Source organism: Podarcis raffonei, chromosome 3 (assembly GCF_027172205.1).
Source record: "Podarcis raffonei isolate rPodRaf1 chromosome 3, rPodRaf1.pri, whole genome shotgun sequence".
Taxonomy (NCBI): domain Eukaryota; kingdom Metazoa; phylum Chordata; class Lepidosauria; order Squamata; family Lacertidae; genus Podarcis; species Podarcis raffonei.
Window position 1 is genome coordinate 98,878,405 of NC_070604.1, and position 18,007 is coordinate 98,896,411.

At 46.7% G+C, this 18,007-nt stretch overlaps 1 protein-coding gene across 3 annotated transcripts in view; it reads right to left on the minus strand.

Moving 5' to 3' along the window:
* Positions 1–17,807, minus strand: part of VASH2 (vasohibin 2) — a 36,101-nt gene extending 18,294 nt beyond the window's left edge. Inside the window, exons 1-5 of one of the 3 annotated variants that reach the window (XM_053383210.1) lie at positions 17,616–17,807; positions 16,278–16,739; positions 9,258–9,346; positions 6,694–6,750; positions 237–311 (exon numbers count right to left, since the gene is read on the minus strand). In XM_053383210.1, the coding sequence (XP_053239185.1) occupies positions 237–311; positions 6,694–6,750; positions 9,258–9,346; positions 16,278–16,547 (491 nt within the window). In that variant the 5' untranslated portion in view covers positions 16,548–16,739; positions 17,616–17,807. Of the gene's footprint in view, positions 1–236; positions 312–6,693; positions 6,751–9,257; positions 9,347–16,277; positions 16,740–17,287; positions 17,481–17,615 lie in introns of those variants that run through there. The other 2 variants (XM_053383213.1, XM_053383211.1) reach the window with 2 other exon arrangements.
* Between the last annotated feature and the right edge of the window lie 200 nt (positions 17,808–18,007).

Below are 18,007 nucleotides of genomic sequence, written 5' to 3' on the forward strand. Positions count from 1 at the left end.
TTGGACTTCAGTTCCCATCAGCCCCATGGTTAGCTGTGATCCAGTAACATCTGGAAGGAAGCAGGTTCCCCAAACCAGCTCTGTTTTAACTCACCTTTGGCCGGTGCTGTTACACAGCATCCAAGAAGTGTAGGTTACCATTATATTATTATTATTATTATTATTATTATTATTATTATTATTATTAACAACAACAACAACAGATCCGAGCAAAGAACTCGTAGATAAAAGGATACATCCCCAGGATAACTGCTTCAAGGCATTTGATAGGTAAAGATTCCCTGGTCATTTCTTTTGCCGATTCCATTAACCTACGAAAGCAGGGGAGGAAAAAGAAAACAAATCATTTATACAAATGCTGGACCAAGAATCATTGTGCCTGAAATCCACGGCCATGTACTATAGTCACTCAGAGAAAGCAACTAATGTTTTCACACCGGGAAGCTGCACACAGACTTTTTATTTCAGAAGAAAACAATGTTAAGAACTGCTTGATCCGGCACTGATGACTTCACGACTGCACAAACCTAACTGAGTTGTGGAGGAGTCTTGTGGAGCAGGCAGCCTGTTTTATACTGCTTTATTAATTCCTCATCATGACTTAGTTCCACATAAGTAACTGGAGTTGTGAAACTGACCATATTGGCTTGCCAGGGGAAGGATGGCAGCTCAGTGGCGGAGCATTGCTTTGCGTGCAGAATGCCCCAGTTTCAGTCCCCAACATCTCCCAACAGGGCTGGGAGAGAACCCTGTCTGAAACCCTGCAAGCCAGGGGTGAAGAACCCCCAGGTCTGTGCGGCCCTCCAATCCTCTCTTTTTGGCCCTCTGAACTCTCCCCAGGCAGCCCCTTCACCGGAGCTGCTTTGCACCCTAAGGGCTTTTGCCTGGCTGAGATGTGCCCCTGAATTCCAATGACACCTCTTGCTTGTCTGAATGAATTAGGTGGGATGGGTGGGTGTTTAGAGGCTAGCCTACTGTGCAAAGCTTTAGCCAGTAGTCATTGTGTTATGTACTGAGTTGAATTCTAGAACAACAGGACCCAGAATGCAGCAGTCTGATTGGTCCGCAGGAGCCACCCAATCCAGCTCCAGGTGGAAGTGAATCAGCGACCTGATTGGCCTGCAGGAGCAGCCAGTCAGACTGCTGGATGAAGTGAATCAGCAACCTGATTGGCCTGCAGGAGCAGCCTGGAATTAGCCAATCATGTGGGGCCCATTGTGTAAATAATGTATATATAGCAGAGTTTTGGGGAAAGTTTCATTCATTGCTACTACAAGCTGAATAAAGAGCATGAAATTCACACTCGACTCTGAGTATATTCCACACTGGCACACTGTCTGGCAATCTTCTGGGCCTTTCTCAGTGTAGCAAGTGCCTTTTCGCAGGGCGCACCCTTGTAGTGCACAAAAGCCTCGCACTTTGCAGCAATAACAAGTTCCCTGTCTTCAAACCAGTTGAGGATCTGTTGATCTCTTTGGCCAAAGGAGGGCATAGCTGTGTTGCAAGGATTACATTTGCACTCCTTGCTCTGTCCAGGCTGCCCAGAAAGTCATGTAGACCTTGGGCTGCAAAAAACATTCAGGTGTAGACAGTATCCTATGTTTCACCCCTTTCTGGTCTAGTCAGTTTCATTCCTAATAGAGACTTTCTCCTGACTGTTTGTTTGTTAAAGTAGCACACCAGAACTCCTGCGGATAAACAAATTTCAGACACAATAAAAGTTAGAACAATTCCCAAAGTGTTCCAGTTGCTGCATTAGAAGGGCTTTTCCCAGCAAGGTTCTTCTTATACTCATATGTTAATTATAGCCCTGCAATTCTGACTTGACGTCTCTGTGGGCCGCCTGCTGAACCTTGTCTGCTTCCAGATGGGCAGTTTCCTAGCGCTCATAAACATTGCTCTTTCACTGCAAGCTGAATTGCAATTGACTTTCTCCACGTTGCACTTCTGGCGTATGTTCATCCCGCTGGATTCCATTCACACCAGTGGCTGTAGCATAGTTGCTGTAGCGCAGGAACATTCCCATTCACCTGAGTGCCACTTTCCAGGCATAAAATAGCAACTCCCTCTTTTCATAGCATCATAGAACTGTAAAGTTGGAAAGCACCCTGAGGGTCACCCCCTGCAATGCAGGAATCTCAGCTGAAGCATCCATGACAGATGGCCATCCAACCTCTGTTTAAAAACCTCTAGTGAAGGATTGTTCCATTGCAAAACAGGGCTTACTGTCAGAAAGTTCTTCCTGAGGTTTAGCCAAAATCTCCTTTCTTCTAACTTCAAGCCATTGATTTGGGTCCTCCCTCCAGAGCAGTAGAAAACAAGCTTGCTCCATTTTCCAGGTGACAGCCCTTTAGATCATGGGTAGGCAAATTAAGGCCCGGGGGCCAGATCCAGCCCAATCACCTTCTCAATCCGGTCCGCAGACCGTCCAGGAATCAGTGTGTTTTTACATGAGTAGACTGTGTCCTTTTATTTAAAATGCATCTCTGGGTTATTTGTGGGGCATAGGAATTCATTCATTTTTTCCCCCTTCAAAATATAGTCCGGCTACCCTAGAAGGCCTGAGGGGCAGTGGACCGGCCCCCTGCTGAAAAGGTTTGCTGACCCCTGTCTTTAGATATTTGAAGAGGCCTGTCATAGCTGCTCTCAGTTTCCTCTTTACCAGGCTAAACATACCCAATTCCCTCAACCATTCCTCATAAGGCACGCTTTAGGCATATAAGGTAAAGGGTAAAGGGACCCCTGACCATTAGGTCCAGTCGTGACCGACTCTGGGGTTGCAGCGCTCATCTCGCTTTATTGGCCGAGGGAACCGGCATACAGCTTCTGGGTAATGTGGCCAGCATGACAAAGCTACTTCTGGCGAACCAGAGCAGCGCACGGAAACGCTGTTTACCTTCCTGCCAGAGTGGTACCTATTTATCTACTTGCACTTTGACGTGCTTTCGAACTGCTAGGTTGGCAGGAGCAGGGAGCGAGCAACGGGAGCTCACCCCGTCGTGGGGATTCGAACCGCCGACCTTCTGATCTGCAAGTCCTAGGCTCTGTGGTTTAACCCACAGCACCACCCGTGGCGTATAGCAAGCCCTATACTAACAAAAGTCATGGCAGTAAACAATTGAGTCCCCATACAGGACATCTCAGAAAAGTAGATGGGTGGAGTTGGAGAATAAGCCTTGTTTTAGTTATCACACTAGCCCAGTCTAGACAGCAATGTCTTTTTTTGTTCACAGAAGCTTCAGATGTGACAAGGATGCATGAGGAACAGGAAGCACAAGTACCTGCCCATGTGCTTCTCCAGTTCACTCAAAAAAAGGCATGTCTGCATCTCCCCTGCAGGGAGACAGAGAAACAACTCTCCCCCCCCCGCCCCCACATCCCATCTGTCATCACAGCCAAAGCTGCTTACAGACACAGCTTCAGCGTTTTTCAAGGTCCCCATTCTGAGCATTGCCACAGGCACTGGCTCACCACGTTCACAACAATTCCTATTCATAGATCAGGGATCACACTATGGAAACGCAGCAGCTAAAACACAGACAAGCAGCCTGCTGTGCTGGGAGGAGCTGGCACAAACAGGCCCCCCAAGTAACACTGAACAATATGTCTCCTACAATTGTCTTCCAGCCAGTCCCGTCTGAGACTTATCAAAATGTCAAAATAAGTGGTGGACCCTGCAGAGCTGAGACATCTGCACTGCTGTGTCCTATGGAATGTTCCACCATATAAACAAAATTATTAATAATTATTATTACTACTATTATTTGCATTTATTATTTATTTAGCTATTAAATTTGTGTACCACCCTTCATATCCGAAGATCACAGGGAGGTTCGCAACTTAAAAGTACAAAATAAGAACACAAAATACATAAGACAAGACAAAAACAAGGACAAAACAAACCGCCGCTGCTGCCACCACAATCACATTTAAAAGGCCACTGAATGTTCATTGTAGTCCAACTACATCTGCAGAGACACAGTTTCCCAGTCTCTGTGGTTCTATTTTATATTATACAGTTTTACTATATATTAGTTTGGTGCCCTGGTAGTCCTTTGATCTAACTCAGCTTAGTAGAAATACTATGTACTTAGTAGAAATACTATGTACTTAGTAGAAATACTATGAGAGGTGGAAGTTTAAAGCTCTTCTATTACACCAGTTGGGAGGAAGTAGAGGCTAGTTGTCGATCAGCTTCCTGACTGGGTAAAGACACACAAAGAAGGATAAATAATAGTTGACCTTCTAGATCTCCACAGGAAGCTTCAGAGCCCCCTGCCTTGAGAACTTCTGACACCAGGCTCAGAAGCAGCAGGCCATGTGCATGCAAAGCCATGTGCAGCAGTCTCCTTGCTAGCTGGGAAAAAGGAGCGCGTCTTGGCAGCTTTTCAATACAGGGTTTTACAAGATGGTAATTATTATCCCCACTTCCTGAAGCCATCAGGGTGGGCAGAATATTAATGGTTTCAGTGCCTGACAGTCTTCACCAGCTGAGCAGAGCAAACACAAGCAGCAACTCATCCTCCTCTTATTGTCGAAATACCAAAGTCATGTTTTAATGTATGCTCCATTTCCAATGCAAGACCTCACTTATCAGGATCCTCTGCTCACTAACATACTGAAGGCAGATATTTAAAATCCAAGACGCCGGGCATTTTGCTAGCTTAATTTAAGTAGACACATGTTGTCTGTCAGGCCACACAATACTTGCACAATTATTGATTGATTGATTGATTGATTGATTTGATTTACTTAATTTATATCTCACCCTTCCTCCCCACAAAAAACCCAGGGTGGCACGAAGATCCACAATTTAAAAAGCAAAAGCAAAACCATTCTAAAAAATGGTTAAACACTTTTATATGGTATGATATAATGCCCTGCTGCCACACTTTTGGGTTGTCAGTAATGAAAAGATATATATATTTAAGTTAAAAGCTTCTAAAAGCAATTGCAGTTAGAAACATTTCAAAGCAATTAGTTAAAAAAGTTGTAAAAGCAATTAAAAGCATTATTCCATCCAGTGATCTGGAGTTGTTACTGAAGTCAGCAGAACAAAAGCTTGCCACTCGTTACACAAGCAAGACTGTTCTGCCCCATTGTGGGACCATTGACTCAGCAACAGAGTTGCATTCTAAGGCCAAAAAACAGCGGCACTGTGGAAGGGATATACAGGGGAGCGCAGCTCTCGACTTTTTTCAAGATAGGAGCAGTGATGCCATTGGCCAGTGCACCAGGGTAATTGATGGACCCTTCTTGCTCTGGCAAATGAATGGGGCCTCCAAGATTATTTGTGACAGATTAGTATAGAGGAGGCCAGAGAAGGAGAAAAATAATCAAGGAAAGGCTGGATTCTTCTTTCTGTTCCTTAATGAGGCTCCCTTTCCTACTTCTCCCTAGCAGTTTAAATGGTAACCCTTCTTTGCAAGATGGTTTGCATTTCCAATCAAAAGCTAAAGAGGTTGCAATTCAGCAGACGGGGATCTTTTGTTTAAACCTTGTCTCGATGTGTTTTTCAAGATGAGCCTACGGGTTGTAGTTACAGCGAACTATTACGCAGAGTAGACCTAGTGAAATTAACAGACCTAAGTAAGTCATGTCGAATGCAATCCTAGGCAAGTAAACACTACTGAGTTCATTGGAGCTTACTCCTAGGAAGTCCTGGATATGATGGCATGTCATGCTGATCTAACAAACAAGGTATTATGCCAGGCATAGGCAAACTCGGCCCTCCAGATGTTTTGAGACTACAGTTCCCATCATCCCTGATCACTGGTCCTGTTAGCTAGGGATGATGGGAGTTGTAGTCCCAAAACATCTGGAGGGCCGAGTTTGCCTAGCTTGTATTATGCTATTATGCTAGTGCTCATTGATAGGTGTGGGTGTGGAACAAAAACCATGTTTTTGTCTCTCCTTGAGAGCAGGGCTATGGGGCTATCACGATAAGCTCCTGCACTTCAAAACTTACTAATACAATCATACCTCATGCTACGTTTGCTTCAGGTTGCGCGCTTTCAGGTTGTGTCCTGCAGCAACCCAGAAGTACCGGAAAGGGTTACTTCTGGGTTTCGCCACTCGCACATGCGCAGACACGCAAAACGACATCACGCGCATGCACAGAAGCGGCAACTCGCAAATGCGCAGACATGCAGTTCTTTTCAGGTTACAAACAGGCCTCCGGAATGGATCCCGTTCGCAACCAGAGGTACCACTCTACACCACTTGTCATAACCAACATCTGTCTGCTGCAGCAGATGAGCCATATAATGCAGTCTTTGGGAGGATTCACACAATGACTTATCACATAGTGTTGGTCCACGATGAAGCAACGACAAGCTGGCATTTTTTGGCTAGGCAACTGGCCTTGTCACTGGTACAGACCTGAGCTAAGATTGTAACTTTCCACTTCTGGCCTCTGTTCACACAGCCAAAGTTTCTGAATTGCTGGAAACAGAGGGCTCTTGTGCTTGCATCCTGCTTGCAGGTTTCCCATAGGAATCTGGTTGGCCATTGTGAGAACAGCATGCTGGACTAGATGGGCCATTGGCTTGGTCCAACAGGCTCGTCTTATGTCGAGCATTGTATCCTGTTTTATCCATGCAGAAAAGTTACCCAACCTTAGGAGCTCTCTTTAAAAATAACCCAAGCCCACCAGAGCATCCAGCACCCCCAATGAGTCCAATTGATACCTACCCACTTAGAGGTCTTGATTTCCTAATTTCAAAAAATTGAGTCCCTGTGTGATTGTATCTGGGTTTCATTGGTTAAGGCAAAGTAACTGCATAACAGGGAGGAGAAATCAATTGGTTTGAGCAAGTGATATGACCATCATCACTTCTAAAAATGCATACCACCTATTAAAAGTTATTACCTCCATTTTTTTAAAAATGTATTTTTATTAAAGATTTTCTTGATTTACAAAAGTATGTGTAATGTCTCTCTCTCTCGTATTTTTACCATGTAACATTTTTACAAATCAGTTTCATTTGTTGAGACATTAGGAAGAAAAGGGGGAAAGAGGTGGAGGGAGGGAAAGGGGGGTGGGGGTGGGGTGGGATGGCAATGTTTATATTTTACTTAATATATGCAGGGTTTGGTGTCACCATTGCTTGTGCAGGTTCTCTGCTCTTCAATTGTGTTCCTTTGGTGGTGAGAGAGGCTGGGGTTGACCTAGGGTGTGGTTGTTTGTTTGTGATTGGCTGTGGTGATCTTTGTTTTCGTGGGGGGGTATTACCTCCAATTTAATCATAGATTTAAAAACATACACAATGGAGATGTATTTGACAATGAACATGGGGCTATCTTTGAAGGTGACTCAGAAACTGCTATTAATCCAGAACGCAGCTGCTAGACTCGTGACTGGGAGCGGCTGCTGGGACCATATAACGCCAGTCTTAAGAGATCTACACCGGCTCCTGGTATGTTTCCGAGCACAATTCAAAGTGTTGGTGCTGACCTTTAAAGCCCTAAATGGCCTCAGCCCTATATACCTGAAGGAGCGTCTCCATCTTCATTGTTCAGCCCGGACACTGAGGTTCAGCTCTGAGGGCCTTCTGGTGGTTCCCTCGCTGTGGCCAACACAGTGGTTTATTTTTGGGAGTGTTTTAAATCACTTTCTGACTCAGAGTTGCAGCTTAATAGCCAGACACAGGATGGCCGCTTAATAGCCCAATGGGAACATCTGTTTCCAGGATGGAGAGCTGAACTGTAATGGAGTGATGTGTCAAAAAAGGAAGCAAAGCATCAGGTTAATTTGCTGTTTTAGATGCGTGGGAAACTGGAGAAGCGGCTCTGCTTTAGAGTGGCTTTTTTTGTAAGGCAGAGCCTCAGGAGGTTTAGAATGGTCAATTTTTTAAAAGCTGGTCAGGTTCGTTGCAATGTCAAACAAAGTTCAATCAGATTTCAAGACATCCTTAATGCTTTGTATACTTAAAGCACACTTCTCCCCCTCCAATCCATATTGCTAGTCTGAATTGCAGGCAATTATCTGGGAAAGGGCTGTAGCTCAAGAGTAGGGCATCTGCCTTGCATGCAGATCCCTGGCATCTCCAGGTAGAGCTGGGAAAGATGCCCTCCCTGAAAGCCTGGAGAGCTACTGTCAGTCAGAGTAGGCAATACTGAGGTAGATTGGGCACATCCACACTGTACATTTAAAGCACATGGCTTCCCCCAAAGAATCCTGGGAACTTCTCACTCAGCTGCAATTCGCCACCCCCTTAACAAACTACAGAGCCATGGTCTGTAAATGTATAGTGTGGGTTTCTCCTTAGGTGAAAACTCAGCTTCCTTCTTACAGGACTCCAATTTGCTAAACCGTATCATCTCCTCTCTTTCCAGGCTGTGAACCGCTCCTGGCACTGCTCATGTACACGAGGATAGCACCAGTAGGCTTGGGGGGAACCCAAAATTTGCAAAAGAGCACCTAAGAGAGGGGGAACCCAAGAAGCAGCTCAAGGAGTACTGAGCATGCTCAGTAGTCACAGAATACAGTGGTACCTCAGGTTACAAACGCTTCAGGTTACAGACCCTGCTAACCCAGAAATAGTACCTCAGGTTAAGAACATTGCTTCAGGATGAGAACAGAAATCATGCAGTGGCAGCACAGCAGCAGCGGGAGGCCCCATTAGCTAAAGTGGTACCTCAGGTTAAGAACAGTTTCAGGTTAAGAACGGACCTCCAGAACGAATTAAGTTCTTAACCCGAGGTACCACTGTAGTACTGATTTGGGGTGTAGGGGAATGGCAAAATTTTGTTGCAGATCTCACTTGTTCCATCTAATGATCTACCCCACCAAGCTCCTAAGGCTTCACAGGCCCCTTCAGCTCAATACAGGCCGCTCTGGCATTTCAAAGGTATGGCCGCCACCTTTTCTTCCTCAGCAGCAATTCATCACCACAAAGACGTGAAAATTCTCTTCCCAATGACCTTGGAAGCGGAGTTCACAAAGGACATTTTCAATCGATTGGATGCTAAATCTCCCTCTTCAATTACATCCTCATCAGTGTCAGCACAAGCTAATTGCATGGCCCTCAAGACCAAGCAAAGCAGGCCAAAGCTTAGGTAGCCTCACAAATCTTCCCTAGTGCTGGGGAAAGGCAGCAAAGAGAATTTTACCCCTCCTTCGCTTTCCATTCTCATGTCACATTTTACCCTTTTCCCTCCCTCCATTCATTCACTCACTCAGTAGCTCGATGGAAAAGCTTAACATTGCAGATTTGGGTCTCCAGAACATATTTATATATATTAAAAAAGGATACTGCAGCATCTTCATGTAATTCTGTATTGCCTGAAGCCACTCAGGGATGGTCATGGAAGCCCTGTAGCTTGGCAAGGATGGCATTGAAGGCTGTGGACGAGGAGAGAGAGAAATGTTAAGAGGTTGTTGCTTATTCAAGCAGGAAGGGGGCAGAGCTTAAATCACCTCAGGATAACAGTGTTCTGCTCACACCAGAGGTCCGGTTATGGGGTGGCTCAAGCCCTGGGTCTTTTGTGCAGTGGCCCCACATTTCTTGACTCTTCGCTTCCCTGCTTTTTACCATTATTTCTTTTTTATTTATAGTTATATGGATAGATATATGCAAGTACATTGAAAATACAGGTACTGACATGGAAAGAAGCACACAATAATTGCAGAGTTTAGACAGGATACATCAAATTGCAAGTAAACTTTAAATAACAATGATTTGTATAATCCAGAATACCAATAACCATGGACAAAAAATTAAAAGGGGGGGGGCGAAGAAAAAGAAACCAGCATACTTAATAAAGTTAATAGGGGGGAGATATTGGTTGGGCCCTTTGATTTATAAATGTATACATTTATGATATTTTGTTGAAGAAGTATCATATTCATTTGTTCTCATAAAATTGCAAAAGGTGTCTTGTCTACCTACCCATCTCTCTGACTACTGCTTCAAAGTTCTCTAAACATTTTCCATTCTTCCTCAAATGCTCTCTTTCTTAATTATTATTTTTTAAAAAAGCTTTGCCAACAGGATTACTGGCCTTCATCAATGCTAGGAAGACCCTAGCCATCTACTCTCAAATTTGCACCAAGACACACTTCCATTTATGCAGATACATGGCTCCTGAGCCTCATTTCCCAACTGGCCAGCGGCATCGCTGGTTTACGCTACGGAAGTTCGTGCAGCCTGACCCTATCTAGGCGTCTAGGGCAGGCTTCCTCACCCTCAGCCCTCCAGATGTTTTGAGACTACAATTCCCATCATCCTTGACCACTGGTCCCGCTAGCTAGGGATCATGGGAGTTGTAGGCCAAAAACACCTGGAGGGCCGAGGTTGAGGAAGCCTGGTCTAGGGCCTTGTAGATGTTGCAGGACTCCCACCATCCCCAGTCAATATGGCCAACAGATGATAGGAGCTGGAGTCCAACCACATCAGGAGGGCCACAGATTCTTCACCCCTGGCTTATAGCAAGTGCATAAGTGACAGGAGCCAGCCAGCAATAAATCATATGGAATAAGCAAAGTTAACTCTTTATTAGAAACATAGTCTGCCAGGCCTAATGAGCACAGCAATTCTTCTTTGGTAGGTCTTGCCCCTATGAGGCAGTTGTGGAGACTGAGGATCCCTACCTTCCTACAACTGTTGAAGTCTCATCCTCTCCCAGGTCCTTCCCAAGCAATCTGAGACTACGCTGGCATGTCTGCTTCTGCTTCTCTCACTTCATGCCTCTCCTGGTCCTGGGAGACCAGGGAGGGGGAAGCTTCTTCACCACCCTGGCTCATCTTTGCCTCTTGGCTTCCCTCATCCCTCTCTCCTGCTGCAGCTTCCAATTCAGAACTTCTCTTTACCCAAGATTCTCCCTTCTCACTGAGCCCTGTTACCTCTCCAGCTTCCTCCTCCCAGTTTGCTCCCTCTTCTCCCTCTGAGCACTCATCGTCATCCCACCACCAATCCCCAGGTCCGGGGCCTTCTTCCCTTTGGGGTTCCCCAGCCTCCCACCATTCCTCTCTCTTTCCAGCCAGTTCATGACAATAGGGTTGGGCAGTCTTGGGCAGAATGTACACACATTAAGTGCTACAAAGAGCCAACTTCTCCAGGCTCAGTTTGGTCTTCATTCCAGCATCAGGCCAGCTCTGCCAAATCAACTGTTTTCTTAGTTTGGCCTTGCAATGCACAGAAGACAGTTCCCCATCACTCAGCACTACTCCCTGAGCCATACTTTCCCCAGAATATTCACCACAGCTGTTTGCGGCACTGTCAAAGGGAGCTGGCTATGATGCCACATGTCACTCTTCTGTGACAGCAATTGACAAACGGACATGGACACATGCCTTCAGCAGCCGGACTGCTGGCATATGTGACAGGAGCCAGTGACCAGATGCTGAAATGTCTGAAACACAAATAAGCTTCCTTTGCCATGAGAATCTCATGCTTGGTTCATGAAGTTTACCATTTAGAGCTGCATAACAGATTTACAAAAGAATGTTGAGCACCCGCTCTTAACTGATGTCGGCAGTCAGGGATTCCAATACTATCACAGCTCTGGGTCGTGCCTGCTCCTAAAAATGGGACACCAGTTTCCAAAAATGTGAAATATTGCCCCAGCCCTTTGATGCTGCTGTTCTGTTCCCCCAGGGTGCTAAATTTTGTTTAAGGAAGTTATAACTTATTTATTTGTGTTTATTGCATTTTGCATCCCACTTTTTCTACAAGAAGATTAAGGTGATATAGCATAGCTATAGCTCCTCCTCCCCATTTTCCTCTCACAACAACCCTAGGAAATAAGTTAGGCTGAAAGGCAGTGATTGGCCCAGTGAGCTTCATGGCTGAGTCAGGGTTTGAACTCTGGTCTCTCAGGTCCTATTCCGACACTTGTAACCATTACACCACACCGGCTCATTAAGGAAGAGAAGGTCACCTACTAGTCAGAGCAGACTGGGCCCTCCATATTTATTTATGCTGGACTCCAACTCCTATGAGCCCAAGTCAGCAAGGGATGATGGGAGCTGTAGGTGAACACTCGACTGAATTCACCAGAGGTGGAGTACTGGATCTTCACAGTGTAACGTATTGTTTTTTCTCCCATCCCCCATGGGCCAAGTTTGATGGTGGGAAACTGTGCCCACCTGTCAATCACCTGACATCACAATAAATAATCTGATCCAGGATGTGGCAGATTTCCACGCATGACAACGGAAGTGGTTAATTCCTGGTTTGCACTGCAATTGCCTTGTGCAGATGTGCACAGGATATTTAAAAATTAGTTGCCACCCAGGGATCTACTGTAGGATCAGGCAGTCAGACCAGGTATCAGACCAGGTTTCTGTTTTTTTGTTTCGTTTTTGTATAAAAGAAAAACAAATGGTCAGAGCAACTCTGTGGCACATAACAAAATGTGAACCTGCCCAGACGGACGACATGCTTGCTCACGACTGCTAAAACACAAGGGAGTTTAATAGGAAAATCGTCTCAGTGCCCCGCAGTATGTAGCCTTGCAGACATAACAGGTGGCTGGAAGGGTAGCTATCTCTGGAGAGTTTCCATCGCAAGTTGTCTCCATCACCAGCTGTTTCATCAATCACCAGGCCAGCCGCAAGTCACATGGTGCAGAATTAGAATTCGGAAAATGGAAAAAGCTGAAGGAAGGAAGCATCTGCCTTGACCGCCTGCAATAGCAACTGGGGCGCTGGGATGCTCATTGAAACCCAAATCCCAATTCCTTTCTGGCCGCGAGGAAATAGCGTGCCTCTGACACGCTAATAAGAAAATCATCACTAATTACAGATTTAATTTGGGTGGCATATGCCAGATTCCCATACGTTGCAATTTAGCACTTACTTTGAATAAGTCCATTCACAAGGATTTCAATTGGGATCTAGCAGCTGATGAATTAAAATGGAGGGATTGGAAAGAGGGTTGCCAACCATCTTAAAAAACAAAAAAACTAAACCCAGCTCTTTCTTTCAACCCAGTGTTGCTCCTGTGCCTTTAATGCTTTGATTGTCATACATTCATAGCTGGTAACGCTTATCTGCATGATGCTTCACTCAGTGCCCTTCAAGCTGCCGTGACAGGTACGGGAGAAAGCCAGGTATGGGGTTTTTTCTGGTCAGTTGGCAACCCTAATTATCACCCTCATTTTTCAAAGCAAAGGGGAATGCTGAAATAAATACACAACAGATTCTGGGCAGAATGGCTAAGGGACTATATTTTCATTTTGTTATTTATGTAAGGCATTTATATGTGGCTTTATATTCAGAATTTCTAAGCTGTGTACATAGAATGTTAAAAAAAAAGATCATACAAAGAATAAGATTAAAATTCATTCTAAAAACAGGGGTGGAAACCACTTTAAAATTCCTGCTGCATTAGGAAAGTCTTTGTCAAGCTCCCCACATTGGGCAAAAAAGATTCCTGCATTGGAGGGGGTTGGATAGATGACCCTAGTTGTTCCTTCCAACTCTATGGTTCTATGATTCTAAGCGTCCCAAATTCATCAGGGAGGGGTATGCATGGCATCTGAGATGTAGGACATTTGCTTTTCTTTGAGGACTAGTAAATATATCCTACTTATTGTTAGAGTTATAATGCAATCATATTATGTAAGCCTGTTGCATTTGATGTTAGCTTACCCCGAATAGACTGAAATGGACAGGACTAACTTAGTCCATTAATTTCAACAGGTCTATTCTGAGGATAACTTAGCTGGATACAGCCATATACGTTTCCGGGCACAATTCAGTGTTGGTACTGACTTTTAAAGCCCATAAACGGCCTGGGACCAGTATACCTGAAGGAGCATCTCCACCCCCATTGTTCAGCCTGGACACTGAGGTCCAGTTCTGAGGGCCTTCCAGTGGTTCCCTCACTGTGAGAAGTGAGGTTACAGGGAACCAGGCAGAGGGCCTTCTCGGTAGTGGTGCCCGCCCTGTGGAACGCCCTCCCATCAGATGTCAAGGAAATAAACAACTATCTGACTTTTAGAAGACATCTGAAGGCAACCCTGTTCAGGGAAGCTTTTAATATTTGATGAGTTATTGTATTTTAATATTTTGCTAGAAGCCGCCCATCTGGCTGGGGAAACCCAGCCAGATGGGTGGGGTATAAATAAAAAAATTATTATTATTATCATTCGTATTCATTCTTTCCACACACAGCGCTATATAAGGGCCTGTTTTATTTATCCATATGACCAGCCAGCCTCAGTGTCCTGGGATGCAGCTGCTTGGAAAGCTGACAGTGTAATTTGCTGCATATTCATGCACAATAGGGCTTACACCTAATTAAATGTACATAGGATTGCAGCAGTGGCAAATTCAGCCCTCGTGGGTTAGTAGTGTCGGACTAGGACCTAGGAGACCAGGGTTCGAATGCCCACTCGGCCACGAAGCTCCCTGGGTGACCTTGGGCCCAGTCCCTGCCTCTCAGCCTAACCAACCTCGCAGGGTTGTTCAGGGGATTAAATGAGGAGAGGGAAAACCATGTATGCCACTTTGAGCTCCTGGAAGAAAAAGGTGGGATATAAATGTGATATATAAACAGATAATACCACTTCCCAAATGTTACACGGAGTTCTTAAGTACTTCTGAAGGAACTCCTGGAGGCCATTTGAATGCCCTTCTCCAAACAACTTATATTGTTGGGTATGTGTGGAGGACCTTGTATAGGGCTGAAGAACCATTAATCCATCTTGAAGTACAGTCCATCATTCTTAGTGTTGCCATGACTGCAAGCAACATCAGGCCTGCCTCTTTGCTCACCAACGGTGCAATTTTGCTTCTCCTTTCTACTGAAGGTGTGGGCAGCCTCTGGAGATGACTGTAGCTCAGTAGCAGAGCACATCTGATAGAAAAGGGACCATAACTCATTGGTAGAAGATCCCAGATTCAATCTCCAGCATTTCCAGTTCTAGGATCTAAGACTCTGAGATCCTGGAGAGCCACTGCCAGTCAGGGTAGGCAAGACTAGCTAGATGACCTGGCCTAGGCAGCTTCATGCAGTACTTGTAAGTGCACAGAACAAGCTTGGAGCAGCTGGTCAGAGTGAAACAATCCAAACTGCCTGGTTTGAGGGTTTCTACAGACTTCTCATTGCATCCCATCAAATCCGAAATTCAACGCAATCCTGAGCCAAGTGTCATTTTTCCTGCCAAACTGCAGCTGTTGTGCCACCTGTGATTTCACTTCATCACAAGAGCTGTTAGCAGAGAGCTGCAAACTTTCACAACTGTTCATGGAGAGAAACGATGAGACCTGACATTTCCAATGCATGGAAAGCAATTCGTTGCTCAAAATTAAGTGCTTAGCATGGAAATGCCCAGATGACTGTCGCTGTTAACCACCTCTGGCCTCCGCTCTAATGTGCAACTACAAGCATTTCCTCCAGGGATGAAAATGAACAGCTGCTGGGCTGCGTTTACAGATGTCTCAAAGGTCTACTAATGCAAGTATAACCAAGGCTGGGAATATTCTACACTACACCACAGTACTGCACGCATACATACAAATTGGTACAAGCTTCTTCTTTTAAAGCAACTTACTAGTCCTCATGGTACAGGAAAGGCCTGGAAACATGTGGGCACTTAGGCAAAGTCTCAAAGACCAAAGGAGGCTGAGCAAGGCATGCACTGGTCCCTAGGCAAGTCTTCAGTGCCCCCTTTAGAGCTGGTGGGTTGTGTCTAATGTTAGACCTACTCAGAGCAGACCCATTGGAACGCATGAGCATGCCTAATGTCCATTAATTTAATCGGGGTTTCTTTTTCCCCTTGCCATGGCTACCTCACCCAATGCCTGACTTCCTTACAGTTAATCCTTTGCTTGCAAAAGAAAGAGCTACCAACCTTCAGTTAGCCTGCGGGATAGCTCAGTCGGTAGAACACGAGACTCTTAATCTCATGGTTGTGGGTTCGAGCCCCACGTTGGACAAAAAGATTCCTGCAATTCAAGGGGTTGGACTAGATGACCATTGTGGTCCCTTCCAACTCTACCGTTCTTTGAAACCCTCACTGGGGAAAGCAGAAATGATCGTGCAAATGAGTAAATACACACACACACACACACACACACACACACACGAGCTTGATTCACACACCTGGCCAGAGCAGAGGTGGTTAACCTTTGGCCCGCCAGGTGCTGCATGGGACTCCATGTCCCATCATCCCTGACCATCTACCATGCTGGCTGGGGCTGATGGGATTTGGAGTCCAACAACATTAGGAGATCCGTAGACTAGCCACCTGTCTGGGCTAGAGAATCTGCAGACCCTTGCCGCAGAATAAGGCCCATGACAAAGGAAGCTGCAGTCATAACTTACTTTTGCAAGGTTGTCAGCATTCCTTATGGTCTCCACCATCTCTTTGCCCGACGGATGCACCTTCGCCACGTGGCCCCACATCCTCTCCCAGGTCTTCCCATCAATAGGGAAGCCACTTTTGTTGACGAGGAAAACCACCCCTCCATCTTTGTCTTCCTCTTCCGAGCCCCCGCTGTTGGCAAGGCCAACCGTCCGGGCGTGCGAGCTCCTCGAACGGCCCCCTTTGTCTCCTTTAGGGTGGCGGGAAGCATTGGAGCTGGACCCCGTCATCGCTGAGCCTTCAAAGGGACGAGAGGCACCTCTCGGGGCAAAGCAGGAAGAGACGGACAGCTCAGTGTCCCAGCCAGGTAGCACTCCCCATCCCCTCTTCCCCCACCCCCCAAGGAATCAGGTTGGCATGAAGTTGCTTGCTAACGGCAGCCAAGCAGATCACAGGCGGGTCTCTCCTCTTGCAGGCAGAATCTATTCGAAAATAACAACAGAAGGTGCAAGACAGCACATGTTAGCATCATGGTCAGACAAAACAGCCCGTTTCCCACTAGGAGAACTAGCGAGCGAGACGCATCAGGCAGAGGCTCTCGTTGTTCTCAGCCAGAAATGGGAAACAATGGAACAGCAGTAATCAAAGCAGACACTTATCGGATACACCTATGAAACAAAAGAGGAGGACCCTCAGATCCCTCTCTTCCTCGGCATCCCGCTCAGGTTCTCTCTCACCGGAGGGCGGCTGAAGGCAAGAGCGACCCTGATCTCCCTCTAAGGACACGCATCTACACATTTATACGAACACCCTGGAATAACCCTCTGGGAACTGTCACACAAAAGGAAGCGGGAGCCTGCTGCTGCAGAGCTGGATCCCTCTCTTCCCGCATAACATTGTCCCGGGTGATCATAAATCTGTCACCCCCACAGCGAGGCTGGATTCCGCCAGATCTCCCTGCTTGTTGTGTCTGGCTACCCGGCTCCGCGCCTGGATGGAGCCTGACTTGGGGGCGGGGAGGGTGGCGCACCGCTAAGGCCGTCGGAACGAGGATCCGACCGAGCATCTCGGCGAGCCCCGCCGCCGTTCAGCAGTAGCAGCGGCGCTTCGTTCTTCCGGGGCTTGCATGCGGCAAACAGCCTCGGATGGTGCAGGTAGGAAGGTTGGGTGCATGCACGCATGCAGGCGAGCTGGCACCGGTCTCGGGATCCCGACGTGCGGGGAGGAAGGTGGACCTGTCCGCTGTGATTACTGCAAGCCCTTTTTAAAAAAAAGCAGGCGGTTCCTCCCTCTCTCGGCCGCCGGGCGACCCCACCCATCCTCGGGCTCCTCTCCCCGCAAAACCCGGCCCGCCTCACCTGCTCGCGCAGCGATTCATTGCACCGGAGCCTCTCCCGGCGGCTGCGGCTGATGCTGCCTCTGCAGCTGCCTCGGCCGCCCCGGCCTCAGCCCATGTTCCATGATCAAGTGTTGCTCTCTGACATGGAACTATGTTACCCGGCAGCCGCCGACGTTCCGAGCGCCCCCATTGGGCGCCGCAACAAAGAAGGGCGGGCCTCGCGGACCCGGGCAGCGGCGCAAGGAAGGCTGGCCGGGCTCCGATTGGCTGCCGCGTCGGGCGCCGAGCGAGGCCAGCCCGGGAAATCTGATCGCTCGTGCTGCGAGTCAGGCCTTGGTGTCATTGAAAAAAAAATTAAGCGGGGTTCTCCCAGCAGCGCCCCATTCAAAGTGGGTGTAAGGGTCTATAAAA